Source organism: Bufo gargarizans, chromosome 6 (genome assembly GCF_014858855.1).
Source record: "Bufo gargarizans isolate SCDJY-AF-19 chromosome 6, ASM1485885v1, whole genome shotgun sequence".
Taxonomy (NCBI): domain Eukaryota; kingdom Metazoa; phylum Chordata; class Amphibia; order Anura; family Bufonidae; genus Bufo; species Bufo gargarizans.
In genome coordinates this window covers 343,700,941-343,714,809 of record NC_058085.1, presented here as the reverse complement: position 1 = coordinate 343,714,809, position 13,869 = coordinate 343,700,941, and the positions used below count along the sequence as shown (strand labels likewise).

The window sequence follows — 13,869 nt, the reverse complement described above, 5'->3', positions numbered from 1 at the left end:
ATGTTTAATAGGAGAACTCCAGTTACACATCATTGATAGCCCGGCCCATGCTATCCGCTGTCTTATTTAGTATGCTGCCATACTCTTCCTGGCTTGGAAGGGGTTAACCGGCTCGCTAACGTTTTTATAGTCTCCCGGGGAGAAATATCTTGTCTCCGAATGTGTTATGTAGGCATTCTGGATCTCTGCCATCGTTAGATTGCGCTGTGAGCAGTAAATAATAAATGGCAAATAATACTATGCTGTATACATTATTAATCTGTATATACAGCAAAAAAGAGAAACGTGACCCGAGAGCTGCTGGAAAATGGCTTCTTATGTAATATGGTTGTAGTGTAAAAAAAAAAATAATATATTTCTTTGAAGGGATTTCTGAGATTTTGATATTGATGACCTATCCCTAGGGTAGATCATCAATAGCTGACCGGTGGGGGCCAACACTCGGCCCCCCTCGCCGATCAGCACAACACAGCGCCATACATTGTACAGTGGCTGTGCTTGGTACTGCAGCCCAGGCCCATTCACTAGTGTTGAGTGGATCAAAGTCCATCCAAATTTCAGGAAAAATTCGATTTGCCGCAAAGCCGAATTTCCTCATGCTTCGTGTTAGCGATTTGATTTTCCCTGAAATGGTGTAAAACAAAGACAAATTGTACCTGCCCTCATCCATTTTCTTGTGACGGGGCGGCGGACGCCATCTTGATTGCAGATCTCTCACGAAATCCCATGCGTGGCGATGTATGATGTCACCACGCCGGCCGATGTGATTCACCAGATCTTCAATCAAGATGGCGGCGGCCGCCCCGTCGCGATCAAACGGATGAGATAAGTATGATTATTTTTTTATTTTACACTGTTATTACTGTCAGATGCCACGATTGGCTATGAACGTGGCATCTGAGGGGCACAAAGACGGGGCGGATTTCCACAGGTTGGCACTAAAATCCGTACATAAGTCATTTTAGGCTTGCTGATATTTGCCATGTATTTCACCCTTTGGAATGCAGAAGGTGAAATCTGCCGTGTTTACACGCCAAACTCTGCACGACCCAGGGCAGGTTGTGCTGCTGCGGATCTCGGCCGGATGCGGAGCCGTTACACGTGGTTGTGCTCTTAGGCCACGTGCATGTCACGATTTGCTGTGCAGATATGTACGCTGAAATCTGCTGCCTAAAGTCTATGTACACCTTGGGGGGGCAATCGTTTTTTATCATTACATCTTACTCGTTTTGATCCGCACAACGGGGAGACGCAGCAGCGGGCATCAGAGGCGACGCGGGTGCCGGGGAGCGGGGTAAGTACAATCTGTGTGAGGGGCCCATGCATTGGGGGGGGGGGGGGGGGATATTATAGGGGTTGGATCCAAAGTCCCAGCATCTAATCACCGTTGGTGCAATTTAATTTTTTTATTTATTTTTTTCCATGTATATTTTGCAGATGCTGCTGTGCAGTCTAATAAATATATATATATAAGGAATTCCACGACACCTCTATATGGTGAAAGAAATGGTGTCCTTTATTCACCCGCACAATGCTTCAGTCCGCTCGCTGGGACTTTTTTCAAGATATATATATATATATATTATATCTCCTGTATAATTACATTGCTTCTCATTTCAGCGCACTGAAAAGCCGAAAATTCTCATTTTCTACCCGGCTGTTAAAGCTTCTCCTGGATGAGACCATATCGTGCAGCAGATACCTGCGCTCAGACACATTTCACTATTACCGTGGTAAAAGTCTCTAAAAATGGGATTTAATCTCGCCGCTGCAGCACTTTAAGCAATCTGCTGCAGTTCCTGAGAAGCTATTGTGCTTGCGCTGCTGCATGCTGGAATCCCATCCTGCGAGCGATCTAAATCCTCTTTCATTCCATTTTATGTGCTTTTTTTCCCCAACTCCTAAGCTACAAATCTGTTTCAAGGCAAGATATAGGAATGTCTTTTTCAGACCGAACTGGAGAAAGTATGTTTTACAGGACAATGTCTATTGTGTCAGCAAATCCAGCGGAAGACGTCTAATATGGACTGAGAACGCCATTCGCAGCAGGACGTTATTTATCTCTCTCTCTTTTTCTTATTGCTTACGGCGTAAAGTCTGATCACCTCCTGGATTCTAGAGGCTCTTTCAGTATCCGTCACGTGAAATGCAAAGATGTGCAGTACCTCGGCACGGCCACTGCACAGTGAAGGGAGCCGTCTGCTTCCAGCTCTGTCCACCGTAGTTTTCAGCGCCGATGTCTGCCCAAAACAGCTGATCGGCGGGGTTGCCGAGCGTTGGACCTTCACCAATGTGATCTTGATGATCTATCCCAGAAAAACCTTCTAAGTGCACCGAGGGGCCGGGCCTTAGCCCATTGGTGCACCTTAGCTCTTGATTGACAAGGCTGTGTCAGGAGTCCCGGCCCTGCATTCCCGCGCCGGCATCATCTAGATCAATTGGCGCACCTGCTGTAGATTCCACCGAAGTCCAGATTACTACTTTGCATGCGCCGATTGATCGCGGGATTATATGACTAGGCGTCCTAAGCTACAGCAGCCAGAGCCGGTTGACGTGTAATAAGATAAAGGCACATATTTTCATCATTCTTTTCATCAATTTCTGTCGGGAATCGTGACACTTGTGTACGATTTTTTTTTAAAAGGGATGAGAAAAAGCACAAAACAGCAACAAGTTGCAGACTATTGCACACAATGTGAAAGCCGACCAATAGTCCTGGATAAACTCCCCATTTTATCTTTTTTTTAAATCTTTTTAGCAGGACCTTGTTTCTTTAGCTTTTATGTTGTGATTTTACGGCAATGTATGTTCTTTAGGGAGTTCTAGATCCATAGCTCTGATGGGCCGCGCCGCCTGATGTCTCAATTAGCATCGTTCCATCTTCCGTCTTGTAGGGGGTAACGTTTTTTATACTTTCCCAGGGGCAAATATCTTGTCTCTGAATATAAATGTCTCTGTACGTGTTAGGTAAGCTAAAATATGCGTAAGCAATCTGGATCTGCCCCATTGTTAACATGAGCAGTAAATAATGAAAGACACATAAATAATAGCTCGGGACTGAATGAAGAAATGACGGCACTTTGAAGTACTTTGTGGTCGTGAGGAATCAATTGGTGCTCACCTTGAAACATAGAATAAACAAAATGATTGCTGGGCTGCGCCAATTATATATATATATATATATATATATACAGGTCCTTCTAAAACAATTAGCATATTGTCATAAAGTTCATTATTTTCTGTAATGTACTGATAAACATTAGACTTTCATATATTTTAGATTCATTACACACCAACTGAAGTAGTTCAAGCCTTTTATTGTTTTAATATTGATGATTTTGGGATACAGCTCATGAAAACCCAAAATTCCTATCTCAAAAGATTAGCATATCATGAAAAGGTTCTCTAAATGAGCTATTAACCTAATCATCTGAATCAACTAATTAACTCTAAACACCTGCAAAAGATTCCTGAGGCTTTTAAAAACTCCCAGCCTGGTTCATTACTCAAAACCGCAATCATGGGTAAGACTGCCGACCTGACTGCTGTCCAGAAGGCCATCATTGACACCCTCAAGCAAGAGGGTAAGACACAGAAAGACATTTCTGAAGGAATAGGCTGTTCCCAGAGAGCTGTATCAAGGCCCCTCAGTGGGAAGTCTGTGGGAAGGAAAAAGTGTGGCAGAAAACGCTGCACAACGAGAAGAGGTGACCGGACCCTGAGGAAGATTGTGGAGAAGGACCGATTCCAGACCTTGGGGGACCTGCGGAAGCAGTGGACTGAGTCTGGAGTAGAAACATCCAGAGCCACCGTGTACAGGCGTGTGCAGGAAATGGGCTACAGGTGCCGCATTCCCCAGGTCAAGCCACTTTTGAACCAGAAACAGCGGCAGAAGCGCCTGACCTGGGCTACAGAGAAGCAGCACTGGACTGTTGCATGTCATTCGGAAATCAAGGTGCCAGAGTCTGGAGGAAGACTGGGGAGAGGAAAATGCCAAAATGCCTGAAGTCCAGTGTCAAGTACCCACAGTCAGTGATGGTCTGGGGTGCCATGTCAGCTGCTGGTGTTGGTCCACTGTGCTTTATCAAGGGCAGGGTCAATGCAGCTAGCTATCAGGAGATTTTGGAGCACTTCATGCTTCCATCTGCTGAAAAGCTTTATGGAGATGAAGATGTCATTTTTCAGCACGACCTGGCACCTGCTCACAGTGCCAAAACCACTGGTAAATGGTTTACTGACCATGGTATTACTGTGCTCAATTGGCCTGCCAACTCTCCTGACCTGAACCCCATAGAGAATCTGTGGGATATTGGGAAGAGAAAGTTGAGAGACGCAAGACCCAACACTCTGGATGAGCTTAAGGCCGCTATGGAAGCATCCTGGGCCTCCATAACACCTCAGCAGTGCCACAGGCTGATTGCCTCCATGCCACGCCGCATTGAAGCAGTCATTTCTGCAAAAGGATTCCCGACCAAGTATTGAGTGCAGAACTGAACATAATTATTTGAAGGTTGACTTTTTTTGTATTAAAAACACTTTTCTTTTATTGGTCGGATGAAATATGCTAATTTTTTGAGATAGGAAATTTGGGTTTTCATGAGCTGTAGCCAAAATCATCAATATTAAAACAATAAAAGGCTTGAACTACTTCAGTTGTGTGTAATGAATCTAAAATACATGAAAGTCTAATGTTTATCAGTACATTACAGACAATAATGAACTTTATCACAATATGCTAATTTTTGGAGAAGGACCTGTGTGTGTGTATATATATATATATATATATATCACTTCAGCAAAATGGCATTTATCATGTAGAGGCACTTACTAATGTATTGTGATTCTCCATATTGCCTCCGTTGCTGGCTGGATTCGTTTTCCCATCACATTATACACTGATCGTTTCCATGGTTACGACCACCCTGTAATCCAGCAGCAGTGGTCGTGCTTGCATACTATAGGGAAAAAAGAGCAGGCCTCTCTGGTGGCTGGGACCACATGAGTGTGCATAGTCCAGCTCTTTTATCTACAGTGTACAAGCACGGCCACCACTGCTGGATTGCAGGGTGGCTGTAACCATGGAAACAAGCAGTGTACAATGTGATGGAAAAATGAATGAAGCCAGCAAAGGAGGCAATATGGACAATTACAATACATTAGTAAGTGCCTTGTTTTAACTTCATTTACATGATAATGCTGACGTGAGAGACAACCCCTTTAAGGCTGTATTAGAGGAGACTGTTGCTATTACATGCGGTAATCTCCTCCTCAGTATAGGAAGGAGCGATTGTTCTACCATCACTGTTCCCTATACTGAATCATTGTTTGCTGGCAGCAGATCATGATTAGACACCACGATCTGCCACCTACGAACTATGATTTATTTATTTTTTTAACCTGTCAAAAGATTTGGATTGCCCGGTAATCTGCGGCAGTATTACACTGAGAGATCATTGCTGACGAGCGTTGCTACGAACGCCCATTAACGATCATCTAGCAGAAAATCTGCCAATCTAATGCAGGCTTTATACTTGTGCTGTGACATCATTTTGTGACCTTACAGCACACAAATACAAACAATGATGTCATAATACAAGGTCATGTCACTGTGTGTGTTATCCCTGCGCTGTGATTTCACTGAGTGTGTTCTCCCTGCAATGTGATGTCACTGAGTGTGTTCTCCCTGCAATGTGATGTCACTGAGTGTGTTCTCCCTGCACTGTGATGTCACTGCGTGTGTTATCCCTGCGCTGCGATGTCACTGCGTGTGTTTTCCCTTCACTGTGATGTCACTGCGTGTGTTATCCTTGCGCTGTGATGTCACTGCGTGTGTTATCCTTGCGCTGTGATGTCACTGCGTGTGTTATCCTTGCGCTGTGATGTCACTGCGTGTGTTATCCTTGCGCTGTGATGTCACTGTGTGTGTTATTCCTGTGCTGTGATGTCACTGTGTGTGTTTTCCCTGCAGTTACACTCCTGCTTGGAACCCTATAATCAAACTTGAAATTGACCTTCACTCCATTATTTGCCTCCTTCTTAAGTGAGTTTGAGAGAAAGAATCATAATTATCTTTGCTGCATCTTTTCCTCATTGGTTTCCCAACCGTCTGCATTCAGTTTTCCTCTGTCTCTCTGGCCACATCCACAGGCTGTAGAATTGCTCCTGATTTTCCGTCCGGATTTGCGTTAGGAAAATTGTCAGTGTATTTTTTCATCAACAAAGTAGATGAGATTCTAGTAAATTTCATTAGTTGAGGATGTCTTCAAATCAATAGTCCCTCCCCTGCTGCATTTAATGTCCCATCTATGGTTAAGTTGACTGCTGCAGCCATTCACTGACCTCCCCAAGCGGCACATATCTGCTGGCCCTGATTTCTGCAAAGCATGCCCACAACACTCTCCCATAGAAGTCAATGAATCATCATTTCTACAGGGCGAATATTCCGCGCGGATGCGATGCGTGAGTTGAACGCATTGCACCCGCACTGAATACCGACCCATTCATTTCTCTGGGGCTGTTCACTTATGTGTTGCGTGAAAATCGCAGCATGCTCTATTTTGTGCGTTTTTCACGTAACGCAGGCCCCATAGAAATGAATAGGGTTGCGTGAAAATCGCAAGCATCCGCAAGCAAGTGCGGATGCGGTGCGATTTTCATGCACGGTTGCTAGGAGACGATCGGGATGGGGACTCGATCATGATTATTTTCCCTTATAACATGGTTATAAGGGAAAATAATAGCATTCTGAATACAGAATGCATAGTACAATAGCGCTGGAGGGGTTAAAAAAAAATTCAAAATTATTTAACTCACCTTAGTCCACTTGTTCGCGTAGCCCGGCATCTCCTTCTGTCTCCTTTGCTGAACAGGACCTGTGGTGAGCATTAATTGCATGAACAGGACCTGTGATGACGTCACTCCGGTCATCACATGATCCATCACCATGGTAAAAGATCATGTGATGACCGGAGTGACGTCATCACAGGTCCTGTTCATGTAATTAATGCTCACCACAGGTCCTGTTCAGCAAAGGAGACAGAAGGAGATGCCGGGCTACGCGAACAAGTGGACTAAGGTGAGTTAAATAATTTTTTATTTTTTTTTAACCCCTCCAGCGCTATTTTACTATGCCTTCTGTATTCAGAATGCTATTATTTTCCCAAGGCCGAACTTCTGTGAAGAAGTTCAGGTTTGGGTACCAAGCATGCGTGATTTTTTTTCACGCGAGTGCAAAACGCATTACAATGTTTTGCACTCGCGCAGAAAAATCGCGGGTGTTCCCGTAACGCACCCGCACATTTTCCCGCAACACCCGTGTGAAAGAGGCCTTAAGGCTACTTTCACACTGGCGTTTTGGCTTTTCATTTCTGAGATCCGTTCAGGGCTCTCACAAGCGGTCCAAAACGGATCAGTTTTGCCCCAATGCATTCTGAATGGAAAAGGATCCGCTCAGAAGGCATCAGTTTGCATCAGTTCAGTCTCCATTCCGCTCTGGTGGCGGACACCTAACGAAGCAGAGCCAAACGGATCCATCCTGACACACAATGTAAGTCAATGGGGACGGATCCGTTTTCACTGACACAATCTGGCACAATAGAAAACGGATCCGCCCTCCGTTGACTTTCAATGTTGTTCAAGACGGATATGTCATGGCACACAATGTAAGTCAATGGGGACAGATGCGTTTTCTTGCATACAATAGAAAACGGATCCATCCTCCATTGACTTTCAATGGTGGTCATGGCTATAGAAGACATAATACAACCTGATCCATTCATGACGGATGTATGCGGTGGTATTATTGTAACAGAAGCGTTTTTGCAGATCCATGACAGATCCACAAAAACACTAGTGTGAAAGTAGTCTAAGATGTCAAACCTATTTTTGTGTACTACGCAGCTGTCAGTAACACCTTTGGTAAGGTCCGTGAAATAATCCATCTTCGTACCCTTCTTATTTAGGAGAGCCCATGACTGGAGAACATCTTCACCGAGCCGTAAATATGAATGATGAAGCCGCAGTCCTAAAAATCCTTCAGAACGGGTTAGTTGTTCTCCTGGTTATTGTAAATCTGAAGGGCGCCGAGCGGGACCTCTCCAGAACTGTGCGCAAGTGCCGAGAGGTGGAAGGCGCATAAGCGTCAGGTCTCTTCCTCAGGGTTTCTAAAAATCACATGAAAAGTTAAACATAGTAATAGACTGACGATTTCTATCACTGCGCAGACAGGTCTTGAGCCACAACTTTTTAGACCAAGACTGTCTCATTTGTCAGGCCCCATGCACGCCACAAAAATATAGAACATGTCCATTTTGCGGACAAGAATAGGCATTTTTAAAATATGCAGAACGGGAAATTGCGGCCGGTATCCGCGATTTGCAGACCACAAAAAGGTATACGGTTGTGTGCATGAAGCCCTAGACAATACATTTTAGAAGAATTATAAAGTCAGCCGCCTAACCCTGTTTGGACGGATTTAACAATATTAACGTACATTTTTATAGTGAAGAATAAGAAGAAGCAAAGGCAATAAAGCAAAGAAAAAAAAGAAACGTGCCAAAAAGGTCTAAATGTGATATCCTAAGGCCTCATGCACACGACCGTTGTTGTGTCCGTTGTTCACCTCACGCATTGCACCCGCACGGAATTCTCGCCCATGTGAAAGGGGCCTTAAGCTCTGCTGGCCAGGGAGCCAGGAGATTAGTTCCTCGGCTGAAACATAAGTCCAACTACAGAAAGAAGTGCAGCATAAAGAAGAATCAAAATTACTCAGTCAGCTTGTCAGTACAGCAGAGAGAGAGAGAGATCTAGCAGAGTTGAGTTTGCCTGCCAGTTTAATGCTAAAGCCTGCTGGAACCAAGACAAAGCCTGTAAGCAGTTGGAAGAAACGTTTATTCAAAGTAAACCTGCCATTGAACTTCATCTCAAGGTCTGGACTCAAGTTATTCTTTCAAATCTCTCAATTATTCCCCCTATTTATTGCTTTAGAGCCAAAGCCTGGGGTCCAGCCGTATCCAGGTAGGAGCACCGTGACACACATAGAGACATTTAGGCCGCACTACACTACTTGGCATTCCTGCTAAACCTGGGTCGCGATATAGAGGGCCCTGGGGGGAGGCGGCCGTTGCAAATCCTCAGAAAATCAGGCCTAAGGGCTCATTCACACGACTGTATGAATGAGTCCGCATCTGTTCCGTAATTTTGCGGAATGGGTGTGGACCCGTTCATTTTAATGGGGCGGCAAAAGATACAGACAGCACACTGTGTGCTGTCCGTATCCGTAGTTCCGTTCCGCAGCCCTGCAAAAAATATTGAGCGTGTCCTATTCTTGTCTGCAATTACAGACAAGAATAGGCATTTTCTATAATAGCGATGACCGGTATCCGTGTTTTGCACATCCGCAAAACTCTACGGTCATGTGAATGTAGCCTAATTTCTCAGATTTACATATTCATAACCATCAGTTATCTAAACCAGGTTAATAAATTTAGATTTTAAGTCAAAGAACCATTGTCTGTAATTGACTTTCAATGAAAGGCTCCTGTACACATTAGACTATTGTCTGCCGAACCAGCAGTTTTCGGTGGGACTGGCCAACAATCTAATGTGGATTTGGAGCTTTCGGCTTTCCCCTGACAGATGAGGATCAATGAATTTCAAAGCCCGATTCTCTTGTTCTGCTAGAAGATAAGCCACCATCAGGGGTATCTGGCTTCCTCTTCTGTTCCCATTGACATACACAGGGAGAGTCAGTAGAGGTACTTGTCGGCCAAATGAATGTTCGGCCAATAGTTGAAGTTGTATGGCCAGTTTTAGTCAATCCATTAAAGGTGTTGTCTGGGCTACAGATATTGTTGACCTGTCCAATGGATAGGTATCAGACTGGTGGGGGTCCGACACCCCACCAGTCAACTGTTTTGGGAATCTGCGGCTCCAGAAACCATACAGTGTAGGAAACGGAAGGAGGTTCCATTCACTGTGTCGTTTCAGGCTCCAGTGTACTGCATTCACTTGAATATGATCTAAGCTGCAGTACCCAAGCATGGCCACTACACTGTGCATAGCGCTGTCTGCTTCTAGATCCGTATACCGTAGCTTCCCAAAACAGCTGATCGTGGGTGTTTTGGTCCCCCATCGATATGATGTTAATGACTTTTCCGGTCGTCAATATCGAAGTCCTGGAAAACCCCTTTAAGTGCACCGAGAGGTGGAACTTAGCTCATCAGTGCACCTTAGATCATCCGCTCAGCCTTGCTGTGTTGTGTCAGGCGCATACACCACCAGTGTCACGAAGCCTGGCCCTGAATTCCTGCAGGCACGCTCACCTTTCTGATCTCCCCGTCCCCTACCATTCTCTCATAGCGATGACGTCACAAGGGTCGTGTTACTGCTGCAGCCAATCACTGGCTGTAGCAGGTCCCACAAAAAAATTAAAAAGTTATGGCTCTTGAAAGATGAGGATTGAAAATGGCTTGGTCTTTAAGGCTCAAACAGGCCTGGTCATTAAGGGGTTAAGCAGCGGTAACATATTTTTAATTTCGGCTTCAATATGTTATCCTCGGTGTTCTATCATAGGCGTGTAATAATTGCTTTGTGCTCTTATTCCTCACTGTTCTATGTTCTTATGTCTTGGCTCACCCTTCATCACTTGGGTCTGCTTATCGAAACCGCCCTCCCTTATGGTGATCTACAGATGGATGCAGCGGCCGCCCAACTATAATCATTTCAACGTGGTAGCCTCTGACATGTAGAACGGTCACCACGCCCAATGAGGAAGGTTGATACCATCATATCCTAGCCTACTAGTGGAGACTCCGGTTACATCTTTATCCTGTCTTGAGACATGGCCCATGTAGGAACGTACGGTTTTTTCCCTACTTTAGATAATCTGCCTGTAAACTGACGCCAGACGAGATATACCATGTAGATCAGTTCTCATTTAGTAGATTTAAAGGGGATGTCCGGGTTCAGAGCTGAGCCCGGACGTAACCTCATCTTCACTCCTTTAGCCTGTATGAATGGAGCGTAGGAGCATTTCTTGCTCCGATGCTGCATCGCACAGGACGAGGTCTATTTTGTTTACGTTCTCACTATACTAGACAGAGGCTTACGCCTAGCAGTGATCGCGGTGACATCACTGGCACAAATGGGCGGTCTATAGCGCTGCCCTAGGTTCTAATACAGCCTAGGGCAGTGCTATAAGAGCGCCCATTTGTGTCACCAGGAAGTCTCTGCCCAGCATACTCATGTGAACCCCGGTACGTCACCGGTAGTACAGAAAAAAACTGAATGCACACAGACGTCATCCATTTTTTTTGTGGACCGCAAAATACTGAAAAGGCCATACGGTCGTGTGCAAGAGGCCTAAGGGTCCATTCACACGTCAGTATTATGTCATCCGCGGACCCATTCATTTCGATGGCCCCGCAAAAAATGCTGTCTGCATTCGTTGTTCCGTTCTGTTATTCGGATCCGCCAAAAAAGTAGAGCTCGTCCTACTATTGTCCGCAAAATGCAGTCTCTGGTCCCATTGTAGTCAATGGGTCCGCAAAAATGTCATGTACGGAATGCATCAATATGTCATCCGCATGTCATTCGCAATTTTGGATATGTTTCCAGGAAATAGAAAAAAACTGAAGGTTTTTGCGGAAACACTGATCCACAAAAAAACTGAACGGAAATCTGTCCCTAAGGGCTCATGCCCACGAACATATTTTCTTTCCGCTTCCGTTCCGTGTTTTTTTTTTTGTTTTTTTTTGCAGGCCGTATGCGGAACCATTCACTTCAATGGGTCCGCAAAAACAACGGAAGGTACTCCATGTGCATTCAGTTTCTGTATATTTCCGTTCCGCAAAAAAGTAGTGCATTTCCTATTATTGTCCGCAAATCACGGTCTGAGGCCCCATTCAAGTCAATAGGTCCGCAAAAAATACGGAATGCACAGGGAACACATCCATAATTTGCGGATCCATACTGTAGAAATGCTATGCCCAGCCCATATTACTCATGTGTTTGGTGATTAATAAGTTACAGTTTCCGTTCTGCAAAAAACGGATTGCATACGGATATGTTTTGTGGAATAACGGAACAAAAGAGGACTTAAATCAGATGCGGAACAATGGATCCGTGAAAAACGGACCGCAAAACAACAACGGTCGTGTGCATGAGCCCTAAATCAGAGCTGCAACCCATTTACAGTTTTTCCCTGCGCATCAGCGATCCCTGCCACCCAAACTGCAGTCAGACTCATTTACTTTAGGCCTCTTTCACACGACCGTATGGCTTTTTCAGTGTTTTGCTGTCCGTTTTTCACGGATCCGTTGTTTCTGTTCCGTTTTTCCATATGGCGTATACAGTAATTACATAGAAAAAATTGGGCTGGGCATAAAATTTTCAATAGATGGTTCCGCAAAAACGGAACGGATAAGGAAGACATACGGATGCATTTCCGTACGTGTTCCGTTTTTTTTTTTTTTGAGGACCCATTGACTTGAATGGAGCCACGGGACGTGATTTGCGGGCAATAATAGAACATGCTCTATCCTTCAACGGAACTGAAAAACGGAAATACGGAATGCATACGGAGTACATTACGTTTTTTTTGTGGAACCATTGAAATGAATATTTCCGTATACGGACTGTATACGGAACGCAAAAAACGGCCCGTAAACGTCGTGTGAAAGAGGCCTTATTCAGGACATAGGTCTGTAAAGGGGGCGCAGTGCTGATTCATTCTCAAGATTGGTGGGGATCCTAGAGGTCGGACCCCCATGATTATGAAGCAATAGCATATCCTAGCGATATTAAAATATGAAATGGGAATTCCACTTTGATTGAAAAGAAGAAGAATGGGTGAAAATAAACTTTTCATTGGCCGACTACGGTTGTCTCTTCCAGTCCCGGTTTAAGCCTCATTCACACGTCAGTATTCCACGCATGTGTGCTGTACATGTTCTCCACGGACAGCACACGTCCCCATTCATTCGGGCTCATGCACACGACCGTATGTATTTTGCAGTCCGCAGAAAAACGGATCCGCAAAAAAAACAAAAAATGGATGATGGCCCCTAATAGAACAGTCCGATCCTTGTCCGTAATGTGGACAATAATAGGACATGTTCTGTTTTTATAAACGGAATGCACACTGAATAACTTCCGTTTTTTTTTTTTTTTTTGCGGACCCATTGAAATGAATGGTTCCGCATATGGTCCGCAAAAAAAACGGAACGGACATGAAAAGAAAATACGGTTGTGTGCATGAGCCCTTAATTTGTGTATTCACACATCAGTGTTTTAGCATGGTCCGTGGGTCATTGTTTTTAGCACGGAAGCACGCTCTTTTTTGCCTGTGCTCACGCATCCATCACGCCCATTATAGTCTATGGGTCCGTGAAAGCCACAGATGCCATCCGTGTTTCACGGATCATTAGTAAGAGATGCTTTGAAAATTATTTTTCAGCTGTGCAGTGTCACTGAAACACGGATGACACATGGACACCAAAAAACGTACACACAGACCAAACGCGGATCCTTTACGGATGCATCACTGACCACCTTCTCACGGATTTGAGCACGGACGTGTGAACTATACAGCTCTGAAGCACAAACTGCTGCTGCTGCAAGTGAACTTCTGAGCATAAGCACGGGTAAAGTTTTCTAATTTGACCAGAGATCCGCTTTCCAGTCCAGAGTGCCAAGATAACGTTAACTGAATCCAGATTATCAAGCGGCTTTGATTTTTATTTAAATATGGAAGATTTCACTATTTTATTCAAATCATTCTAAAAAGTTAAACGAGAAAGTGGAAACTACCTGTCTGACTTTTACAAGGAAACTCATCTACATTTAATCCATACAAATGTCACTTCTGGG

The 13,869-nt window shown here is 44.5% G+C and overlaps 1 protein-coding gene across 1 annotated transcript in view; it reads left to right on the top strand.

Annotated features, from left to right (window-relative positions):
* Nucleotides 1-13,869, top strand: part of FANK1 (fibronectin type III and ankyrin repeat domains 1) — a 106,045-nt gene that overhangs the window by 54,113 nt on the left and 38,063 nt on the right. The window contains exon 4 of the mRNA XM_044297169.1: nt 7,962-8,043. Coding sequence (XP_044153104.1) covers nt 7,962-8,043 — 82 coding nt within the window. The remainder of the gene's footprint in view (nt 1-7,961; nt 8,044-13,869) is intronic.